Source organism: Manis pentadactyla, chromosome 17 (genome assembly GCF_030020395.1).
Source record: "Manis pentadactyla isolate mManPen7 chromosome 17, mManPen7.hap1, whole genome shotgun sequence".
In the NCBI taxonomy this organism is placed as follows: Eukaryota; Metazoa; Chordata; class Mammalia; order Pholidota; family Manidae; genus Manis; species Manis pentadactyla.
In genome coordinates, this window is record NC_080035.1 from 52,814,186 (window position 1) to 52,826,187 (window position 12,002).

General features: G+C 40.3%; 1 protein-coding gene across 8 annotated transcripts in view; it reads right to left on the reverse strand.

Annotated features, from left to right (window-relative positions):
* The window catches only part of DZIP1 (DAZ interacting zinc finger protein 1), a 55,821-nt gene that overhangs the window by 9,553 nt on the left and 34,266 nt on the right, over window positions 1-12,002 (reverse strand). For 7 of the 8 annotated variants that reach the window (XR_005026521.2, XR_005026520.2, XM_036893956.2 and 4 more), the window contains 6 exons: window positions 8,896-9,038; window positions 5,597-5,759; window positions 5,159-5,288; window positions 4,431-4,484; window positions 2,803-2,996; window positions 1,476-1,603 (listed from right to left, as the gene is read on the reverse strand). Coding sequence is in view for 6 of the 8 variants with exons in the window: in XM_036893956.2 (XP_036749851.2) it covers window positions 1,476-1,603; window positions 2,803-2,996; window positions 4,431-4,484; window positions 5,159-5,288; window positions 5,597-5,759; window positions 8,896-9,038 (812 nt within the window). In the remaining 2 variants the exon portion in view is untranslated. The remainder of the gene's footprint in view (window positions 1-1,475; window positions 1,604-2,802; window positions 2,997-4,430; window positions 4,485-5,158; window positions 5,289-5,596; window positions 5,760-8,895; window positions 9,039-12,002) is intronic. The other variant, XM_036893957.2, reaches the window with a different exon arrangement.

Here is a 12,002-nt window from a genome sequence, read left to right on the forward strand (position 1 = left end):
GATGGAAACCGTGTCTTTGTTTTGTCTCTTGCCATGGAAAGTATGTTTCCTACCTACTCTACCAACCATGAGTTTAGAAAATTCCAGAAACACTACCTTGTGGCAGTAAAGTGAGGGTGCTCCCCAAGAGGGGAGCTAGGCTCTGGGTTCTGACCTGTGATAATATGACACTTAACTATAAGGGACATCACACCAGGCACAGCAGATTCAGCCCGACAGAGAGGTACTGTGCCCGAAGGAAGACAGTTAGCTTTCTTGAGTGACACGACTCTGTCATTTCTGGCTTGTGTAACAAATCGCACTAATTAATAATAGTAGTTTGACAAAATGCTCTGGATTCATAGACAGACAGAGGAATTAGATCTGACCTCAGTGAAAAACTAAAAGCAACTACTACTCCTGGAAGACCCCGTCACCACAGATGCACCGTGCCCAGCAATACACCACACCAGAGCTCGGCATCCACAGAAACACTCCCAGTGTCCTGGGTGTTGGAGCAGCTCGGAATGTTCTGGCTTCTCCTGCTCTCAGGGAGAGGAGTCAGGCTCTGCCCTCCACTCAGTACACACATCTCGGAAGCATTTCTCCATGGACTCCAGCTCCCAGGTGGGCTAAACCCTAAAAGTCCCTATTTAAGTTCCAGGTTACACCACGATATTGGAAAAGTCCCTGTGCTCAGATCCAGAGGCCCCAGATTCTAGACAGTCACAGGTTTCTGCACACAAACCATCTTAATACCTGCAAGCATCAAGCCGTACATGGCAGGACTCTGGAACCCTGTAAAGCTGGATAAGCACCTGATCATGACTAGTTATCATTCTATTATCTGATTGTCTGTGGAGTGGAAAGAAACGCAGTCTGGCACATCTCGTTTCATTGCACTTCACTTTACTGCCCTGTGCAGATACTGCATTTTTTACAAACAAGGTGTGGGGCAACCCTGCATCCAGCAAGCCTTTCAGTGGCACTTTCCCCCAGCATGTGCGCACTTCAGGTCTATGTCACGTTGATGATTCTCACAATATTTCAAATCTTTTTATTATTACCATATTTGCTACAGTGATCTGTGGTCAGTGATTGTAACTCACTGAAAGCTCAGAGATAGTTAGCATGTTTTAGCAATGAAGTATTTTTTAATCAAGGTATGTACATTGTTTTTTTAGACATAATGCAATTGTATACTCAACAGACTACAGTGTGGTATAAATATAGCTTTTACATGCACTGGGAAACCAAAAAACATAAATTTGACTTGATTTACTGCAATATTCACTTCACTGCAGTATTCTGGAACCAAATGGACAATATCTCCAAGGTATGCCTGACTGAAAACAAAACCAGGTAAAAATCTTAACCTCTGCTACACTAATAATGGTGTCTATCTTACATTTCACTATAAAAGATATGACTCAGAAGGTGTACTCATTAAAAGATGAATTTCTCTGTGTGTGTTTAGCAAGTAAAAGTGATTTCACCTTTAGTTCTTCTAAGTCTTTTAGGACGAACACCTCAGCCGCATGAATCCCACCAACTGGCTTATTCACATTTTTGTGATTTGAAACTGTCTTTTCAAGTTTTTCAGTTAGTGTTTCAATGAAGGTTCCTATATGACCAACAGAAAACAGGTAAAGCTTTAAAAAAAATTAGTCACAAAATAACTTTACAAGCAACTTTGAAAGTGCCTAAGCTTTACAACTAATTATATGCTATTAAATTAAAATCAGCTGATGTATTTGAGGGCTTAAAACAAGTTACATTAAACACTTGTAATTCCTTTTAAAAAAATCATGACCCTCTAGACTAGAAGCAATACAATTTCCACTTTAAATCAAAGGACATTCTCATTCAGATACATGGTCGCAAAACTTTAATTTCAGTGAGGTAAACTGCATGAATGGAACATTCATATGGGTAGTTTTCAAAAACAAGATCAGTTATTTGAAAATGAATGTTATGTTTTACATACTTATGTAAATGACATACATAAAATAATGATACATTTTATATTAATACATTTAATAAATTTTATCATTTTTAAATTGCAATAAGCAGAATTTTCTTTTTTTTAAACGACCCTTTAGCCCACTGCTCCTCAGCTCATTCCTGGCAGTCACACACTTGGATCTGATGTTCCTCTGGCACTGGCCTGTCTTCAAAGGCAACACAGTGGGTCACAACAGCCACTTCACAGGCACCCAGGGTTATGGGTTGAATTGTGTTCCTCCAAATTCATAGGTTGACGTCTTCACCCCCAGGACCTCAGAATGTAACCTCATTTGGAGACAGGGACTTTAAAGGGGGATCAAGTTAAAGTGGGGTCATCAGGCTGGGCCCTAATCCAGGATGACTGGTGTTGTTACACAATTGGGAGATTTGGACACAGACGCACGCACAGAGGGAAGTCCATGAGACAAGACGCAGGGAGAAGATGGCCATCTACAAGCAAGAACAGAGGCTCAGCACGGATCCTTCCCTCAGCCACCAGAAGGAACCAACCTTGCCATCCTTGACTTTGACCTTCCAGGCTCTGAACTGCTGTGAGACAATACATTTCTGTGTCAAGCCACCCAATGTGTGTACTTTGTTACGGCAGCCCTAGGCAACCGGTACACCTAGGCCTGCCCCACTCCTTGCGCAGTCAGTCACTGAGCCTGTCCACTGTCCTCAGCAGCAGCAGCCTCCGGGTTAGCCCCGGCCTTTCCTTGGCAGCGTCCCAACTAGACTCCCAGTGCCCGGGGCCCGGGTTGAAAACCACCGTCCATGACAAAATTTCCAAAAGGATTTTCAGAGGTACAATCTCACCTGCAGGCTTGGGAGAAACATTGGAGTCCTTGATTTCACTTCCCTCGGTCCAGGCAGTGTTACATTTGACAATGTTCTTTCCAGAGCTGCTCTTGTTGCTTTTAGACGACTGCACAGGAAGCAAGTCTGGGGGTGTGTAGGCCTGGACAAGGTCATCGTCATCCAAGTCTTCCTCTGAACTAAAGGGAGAGGTCCTAAACAAATGAAAACCCAAACAGGGGGCACTGTTTTCCTAAGTCTCAGGATTTGCCAAGGTATGCCACTTAAAGTGGTGGAATCTTCTCAGGTAATTCCCAGAAGGTGTAACAAACAAAGGCCTGTGTGGCCACAGGACAAGATAGCAGCCAGACGCAGGATTTGTGCAAAAGGCCAGAGAGCCATTTCAAATCCACACCTGCCAATCCTGTGGCATATTTACCAAAGTGAATAGAAGTTATGACATTTTTCCTCTAAATGCAAACCTGTATATTCTTAATATTCTTGGTTTTTACACACACCCCCAAATATCGGACAAGAAAATCTTCTTCAAGAAAATATTCCATCTTTTAAAATAGTGTCATAACTTTTAACTTTTCCTTTATACTTCACCTCACAAAGTGCTTTTGCACATACAACCTCATTTACATCAGCACATGGATTACCACCCCATGGAAAGGTGAAACAGAAGTTCAGAGCAGTGTTAATTCATTAAAAAAATTTCACTAAGCACTTAAATTCCAGACAATGTTCTGCTAGACTGTGTCCCATGAAATAAGACTCTTCCCATGAGTTTACATGAAAAGTGCTTTTACAAGGTAAATCATTATTTGTATTATCTCTGCTACATTATATTTATACTGTCTCTACTATACATATTATTTATGTCTCTACTATATGTATAGTACATATATAATGTGTATATATATATGTGTGTGTATACACACACACACACACACACACACACAATGCCTCAATGAAGTTATTCCTGGCACCAGTAACTCTAGAATAAGTCGATGAAATTCAAGTATGATAAAATTAGTTTTACTAATAATTAGTGACAATAATATACATACAATTTATTGAGTACCCACGAGTGCCAAGCACTGAGGCACTTTTCATACGTTCTCATTTAATTTGTAGAACTATCATGTAAAAAGGCAGCAACATCTTATATTACAGGTAAGAAAACTAAGGATTCTGACAGGTAAGCAAATGAATCCACAGCACATGGTTAATGAGTGACTGAGATAGGATTCTTAGTATCCTAAGAGAGTGAGTTCTGGGGTCACTGTCAATGTCCACAAGGACCTGGAACACTAAGATATTATCTAATTACACTCACCATCAGGGAGCCATTAAAAGTCAACATCATTCATTCAATTTATGCTTAGTGAAAATTACTGGACACTGTGGGGGGAAATGGAAAATGACTCAGGGTGGTCCCACTTTTTAATGCAGGCCATATGGGAAAGTGCTTTTGCTTACATAATATCTGCTAAAGAAACAAAGACATGTCACAAAGGAATAACAAGTATGACATGGAATAGTTAGGACTTCAGTTAATCACAATGAGCATACGAATTTACAAAGAGAGAGTCAGTGAAAATAATTTTTTAAAATCATCTCCCCATCTCCAACCAAGTACTCACGTAATAGTTGAAGACCTCCTGGGAAAATTATCTTCTGGGATGTTTTTCGTAATTCTAAAAACAACAGAAAACTATTTATAAACAGCATATACAAACAATGTATTTAACATAAATTTCTGTGGAATTGGTTATTTTTGCTATGAATATATATTATTGAAGGGTAGTTGACGCACAGTATTACATTACATTAGTTTCAAGTGTACAACACAGTGGTAGAACATTTATATACATAATATGAATATATATTAAAGAGGTACTTAGGTAAGCAGCAATAAAAATGTCCTGGTCCAATAAGAGGCTGGAGGGAACTGTAAGCATGATTTTCTGGGGGGCCAAAATTGTTGTAAATGTTTGTGCCCTCCTCAAATTCCTCTGTGCAAATCCTCATCCCCAGTGGAGGGGATGGACCCTTCTGGGAGGTGATTAGGTTTGACTGAGGTCAGGAGGGTGGGGCCCCCATGAGGGATAAGTGTCTTTGTCAGAGGAAGAGACCAGAACTCTCTCCCTGCCATGTGAGGACACAGTGAGACGGTGCCACCTACAAGCCCAGGAAGAGGGCCCTCAGCAGAACCTGACCGTGCTGGCCCCCCGATCTCAGACTTCCAGCCTCCTGAACTGTGAGAGAATGCATTTCTCTTGTCTAAGCCACCCAGTCTGTGGCATTTTGTTACGGCAGCCTCAGCTAAGACAAACACTAATACAAACATTTTCGGGTCAGAAATACTCACTTTGGAACAGAGGTCCTATCAGAAAAAACAGGTCTTTGTCGAATTAATTGTCTGCTTTTGGAAGGAAGCTGTACTGCCTTGGGTATTTCTCCAGCCGAAAGCGCGTCCACTTGAGAAGCACACGGCTTATCTGGAAGAGCAGCGCCACCCGTCAGTCTCCTTGCCGTTACCGTCAGCAGGTGCAAAGCAGGAGGGGGTACTACCGCGCTGTCTACGCAGACACAGAAACAAGCAAGCCTGTCTCTAGGGTCTACAGTCCACACTACAGGGGTTCCAGAAATAAATACAAAACCCAGGCCCAACACATAATGGTTCAAACAGTATTAGAGTTGCCGATTAAGTGCCAGAGGTGGCGAACTATTTAGAATTATGAAAAGGTTGTTTGATTTCGTTTCCATTGGCAGAAGTGAAATGCAAGTTGGTAACAAAAAGGCTCACCTGAAGACAGCAATGTTCTCGCCTCGATTTTACATCTGACCTGACGTTCAAGGCATTCTCGAATCTGCAGAATGTTAGGTATTTGTCTTTCTCGCTCATGTCTTGCTGTTTCCAGGACTCTTAGCACTCTACTCAATTGATCGCTTGGAATACCGCGTACATCCTGAAGGAATAAAGTGTTAATTGATCAATTATCTTCAGATACTTTTCACTTAGTGGATGTTTGTCAGCATTAACACACTTTCATCCTTACTGCCACGTGTGAGGTGGGGGACACCCTAACACTGTCCTGGCCCAAGAAGGAGCTCACAGTGCAGTGGGACATGTAAGGTGTGTATATGACTGTGGATGACTAGTTAGCTTATTAGGCTGTGAGTGCCAGGAAGGAATATGCAGAAGGGGTATGTGTGTGTGTGTGTGTGTGTGTGTGTGTGACTGTTTATGACTGATTAACCAGCAACACAAGGCATGCGATCAGGACCAAATGAGTCCACAAGGGCTAGACTAGAAGCGTTCCAGGGAGAGAGGCTATCAGAGGCCCCCCTGGCCAGAGAAGGCTCAAAGGGAAGGCTGGGCTGTGCCCTGAAGGACAGGTGGAGTCAAACAACTAGAAACAGAGTATTTCAGATGGGGATGGAGTGGGGGCACTTTGTGGGAAAGGCAGGTGCTGAGGCAGAAACAGTCAAGGAATGTCCAGTGGCTAATGCTACTGAGGAATGGGTATGGAGGTCAGAAAAGGAGAGAGAATGCTGAAAAGAAAAGCTTAAAGGTTATCCCACAAGTAAGAGAAAGTCATCAGAGGTTTTCAGTTGTGAAAATAGCATAATTGAAGAAGTGATCTGAGAAAATTCATCTGGATTTGACAGGTATCTAGACATAAGAAAACTAGTTAAAAGGCTATTCATTCATTTATTCAGTAACAGCGTCGGTCACACACACTTGTACCATCCCCTCACCCTTCCGTCAGTCCTTCCTGTTTTTCCAGGAAATCACCCCACCACCCACCCCACTGCCCAGGACAGAAATCTCCATCATCAGATCAAGGGCCATCTCCAGAAAGAGACTTTCTTCTTCTGCCCTGTTATTCAATCCCTCTACTTTTCCTTCATTTCACACTCTACAATCTACTGTGGATCTGCCATCTTTATCTGTATGAGCAGCTGATCAATGCCTGTCTTCCTATACCCTGTAGCTGGATGGAAAAACCCAACGCTGTGCAAATGTCAGTCCTCCTTAATGACTATACAAAACTTAAGACAATTCCAATTAGAATCCAAGGGGGTTATTTTGGAACTGCATAAACTATTTCTAAAGTTCACTGGGAAACAAAATATGGAAGAACTGCCAGAGAAGTTTTTGAAATAAGACTAGTAAGAGAGGCATGGCCTATCGTAGATATTAAAATACAGGACAAAGCTACTGCAGTTAAATCAGTATGGTGTTAGTAAAAGGATACAGCGTTAAGGATGAAACAATTCAAAGTCCAAAAAACAAATTCAAATGTATATAGGAATTTCCTATATGATAACGGTGCCACTTCAAGTAAATGAGGAAAGGATTGATTATATTCAACAAACAATACTGGGACAACTGAATCAATTGGAAATAAGGTTAGATCTCCAATTCATTGTTTCCAAACTTTACTGTTAAGACCCATATAGACCAAAAAAAAAGGCGTGCGCACACACACATACAAACAGCAAACAAACACAAGACCTATCCAAGCTTAGGAAAAACCCAGAATGTTTTTCTAATCTTAGGATAAAAGGAAATATACCAAATAAAATATATAACCCAAAAACCATATGCAAAGAACCAAAATGAAAACGGGTTTCAAGAAGCAATTTGCTAGAAACTACTGACATTCCATGAATGCGTTTGATTTCCACTGCCTTACGGGTGGTTCAAACCCACCTAAAAGAGTTCATGTGGAAATTTAAAAGACTGATTAACACTAAAAGCTGGTGAAAAACACGGAGCAACTGGAACTCACACACTGACAGGAACACTAAAAACTGTTACAAACACTTTGGAAAGCTATTTGGCTACACATATTGAAACTAAACACGTATATACTCCCAGACTCAGCAATTTCATTCCTAGATACATATGCAAGAGAAAAGAGTGCCTGTGTCCACCAAAAGACATGTACAAAAAGCCCCAAACTGGAAATCCAAATGTCCATCAATAGGACAATAGGTAAAATGTAGTATATTTATTTAAAAAATGCTACACCACAACCTACTGCTAAATGACACAATAGGTATGACTCTTACAGACAAAATCATAAACAAAAAGAAGTCACATACAAAACACTACATAATGTACGATCCGCTCAGAGGAGGCTCCAGAACAAGCAAACCTAAGTCAGAATAGCTTTTACCTCTGCTTGGGAAGCAGAGGGTGATACTAACTAAAGAAGGGTAAACAGAGTCTTCCGGGGTATTGGAAATGATCAATCTCTTGACCCAGGTGGTGGTTACTGATCATGCACACATACACATAAGTATACACAGATACAGATGCATGTACACCTGGATACGCACAAATGTACAGAGGTGAATATACACATATGTATGCATCCACATTCAAAAAATGTACATATATGTGCACATAGTACATACACACGTATGCATGCAAATACACAAGTGTACACATCTGTGCACATGTGCACACACATATATACACATGCTTTTGTATACACACATATGTACACACCTGTATGTGTAGACACATACATGCATATAGGTATATAAATTCAGGTCATTAAGATTTGTGTGTTTTATGTACATCGATAAAAATGTAAAAAGCAGACTATATATATAGCATGATGTACCAGAATTATTCAATCTGGCAACAATATGAAGTATTCATTCATCCATTCATTTAGCAAGTATTGCTTAAGTGCTGATTTTGGAATAGGCAGTTATTTGGAGTTACCATCAAAAGGTAGGCAGCACTGCAATGGCCTGTACACATACGAGTGCTGTCTCCATCATTACCCGCCCAGAGCGAGGGTGACCTGTGGCAAGGTACTTAACACCCTCTGCAAAATGGAGATAATACTGTCATTTACCTCAGAGATTTGTTTCCATGTTTAAATGAATTAGTACATGTCTAAATAAAGCTCTTAGAAAGGTGCCGGGCACAGGATGAAAGCCTTCTAAATGTTTCATAAAGCATTAGCCTCTGGTCCCCAGTTGTAGACAGACTGACATGACTTCTCCTCTCTGATCTTTTTCACTTAGAAAACAAAATAAAACAAACCCAGCAAATATTCCCAAAATGAATGGACGTACTGCACTAATCCCCAAGGTTTCCAGTTTCTCCACCAAACTCTGCTCCAAGACTGCTCTTATTTCCTTCGTGAGGGTAGGGTTACCCTTCAAAGCTCTTCTTAATTGTATCTTGTTGTTATTTAACTTCTGCTCGTTTTCCTTTCCTGGAATAAGGTTTAAAAAATGTGTTTAAAAATTTAAACCAATACATTAAATCTCTGAAGAAGAAATTGGCAAAACACAACTTTTAAACAGCAAACAAGCATTTGTAATGTTTTTAACTTTTTGGATATTTTAGTCATTCAGCACAATATACAATGCTTAAATCTCACAACTTTCAAAACTATCTTAAGTCTGCAGCAACACTTTAGTGTCTTTAAAGACTTCTTCCACCTGAGTGTTTAAACAGATCACCGTGTATGTATTATTCATCATTATTATGTATTATAGCTAGATAAATAATGCCAGGAAAATGTCTCTGCAGAAGCAGAGTGGAATAAACCATTTAGAAGTTCAATGTTTTATCCTAAAATTATTTTTACTATTTCCCGAAAAATTCATCTCTCCTAAATTCAGTAAGAACTTATGTATCATTTTATGGAGAAATAGGATTGTGGAAGATCTTGAACAAAATGCCTTTTGATTAAGATGTTTTCTAAACACTAGTTCAATTCCAACTGTAAAGAATATTTCTGTTCATTAATAAATGGTTTTGCTGAAACCAAAATTAGTCAAATTACTTCTTGTACATTAAATAGGAGGAAAATCCTGCAAGGCAATGCTTCTCTATACTTTGTTACTGTGGCTTGCTCAATCAAAATTATGAGATTTTATGATTATATATGAATAAAAGTCAGAAGTAGTCTTAAATTATATATTCTCAGCATTCATACTGCTGTTTTACCACCAATGTTTTCCAGTATTCTGAAAGCCACCTAAAAAATGTACTTCTGCTCTAGAAACTGAAAATCCCTCAACATCTGGAGGGCTTGGCTGCAACCACGGCTGTGCTGCTGGCTTCGGCTGCTAGGTAGCCACCAAGTCTGCAGCTATCTAAGGCTAAAAAACAAAAAGGCACCAAAAGACAGCCTGGAAGTCACGGCACTACCATTAAAACAGACATGCCTCCCACCCTGATTACACAAAAATAATTTTTTGGTCAGTATCTGGGATATAGGGCCACATGCAGAAGTCAAGTGATGCTGATGAAAGACTAGCCAGGGTTCTGAGGAGTCACGGGGCCTGATGGCAGTTGTTGAATTCTTGGCTGATTGGTCCAGGTTCACCCTCAACCTTGATGACAGGTCCATTTTGATGACCGAGTTCCCCTAAGTGATCACAGATTAATCATTTCCCTCTGTCCTCAAGTTCACTTTATATGTTGGTGCTTGCTCTGGAAAGCCATTTGTGAATGACCAGAAAACCCTTAGTAGGAAGGGCTCTTACAAGGCTGGTGCTCGCCAATGGAAGCAGGACAAAGACTGTATAGTGCACACAAAAAATAACAATAAAGATTTTAGGTAAAGGTGAAACTGACCACTTGGAAGCCAACCACAGCTGAAGATTTTAGTTAGTACGTACTACTCACCAAGATCAACAAAACTGTCTAGAGATTGGCATTTCCTTAATTAAAAATTTTAAAGCACATACGAGCAGATGGCCAATACATACACAATAGCCCACACATGTGATCAATTATAGCAGACAAACAACATACCACTGACGGTAAGCAAATAACTGTGGCACAAACAGTAAAAAACAAAAAACAAAACAAAATAACCCCAGAATTTCTGAGTTGAGGACACTAAAACCAGAGAGGTAAGAGATGTCCCCAGAGGTCACCCGGCCACACGGCTGGTCCTGGACCAGCTTGATGGAAAGCAGAAAACCTGGACTTTAGTTCCACCCCTGACACTAATTAAACTCAATCACTTGAAGCAAGATCCTAATCCCCATGTTTCAAGTTTCTGAGAAATGAAACGGCCTTGAAGACCCCTGCAGGCCTCACCTGCTACCATCCTACAAGAGCAAGAGCAAGTCTGCCTCAACTCAGCTGTTAAAATAAGGATGCAGAAATAGCCACGGAGGAGTTACTTCTTTGGTAAGAGCCACAGGGTTTTTGCAAACTACTGCCAAATTTTAGCTGTACAGGCAGCATCTGCAAAATGTTTGCACAAGCCGAGGAATTTATTGATGGCAATTAATCTGGGTCGGCAGAGGCACCAGCAGGATGCAGCCACTGGTACCTGTGACATGCACTTGCACGCAGGTGTTCCCAGCAGTCCTCGGCTCTCTCCCACTACAGCTGTGCCTGAACATGTGCAGGGGGGTCAAGGGCTGTTTTCTTTCAAAATCTGCTTCCCCCATGTGGCAACGACCATTGACAGTGGTTTCGGTCAATGATCCCAAACTCATGCCTTATGTTTTCTGGGTAGAACTCTAAAAAAAAAAACCACAGGCAGAATGATGCCATGGGAGGAAGCTGAGTTTGAAGAGGTGAGGTGGGCAAATCAGGCCCCTCCTGGAACCTTGCTGGATCGTTTTCTAAAGTGATCTACGTCTGGCTGCTGAGGCTCCACTTCCGAATACTTGGACCCTTCCAAGAACCTCACGTTTCAGAATTCTTTAGAGAATAAGATATTTTGTTCCAGATTTAATATATGGGACGTATGAGAGAGAATGCTTGTTACATGAGAGCAAAATGAAAATACACATCATATAGTTATTATGGATTAGGCCTGATTTAGTTATTACATCTCAGTTTGTAGATTTGTTTTAAAAAAAATGTTTGGAAAAAGTCGAGAGAACACTGAAGAAGTTATAACGAATTTAAGAATTTGCATATCAGAATATGTAATTTTGACTATCTTCCTATCAAAAATGACAAAACCAGACCCACATAAATATTTACAATTTGCTTTCTTCTAAAGGAATGATGTATAGTAATGCATTATTATCATATGAAGAAAATTATGATAAATTGATGCAAGTGTATCTGTTCTAGGATCTACAAGTCTAACATTAGAAAATACTCTTAGAAATGTACAGTTTTTCATAAACTTTAAAAATTGATAGTTAATAGTTTTTAGAAGTGCCAAATAAAGGGAGTAAGCAGTAACAATTTTAAT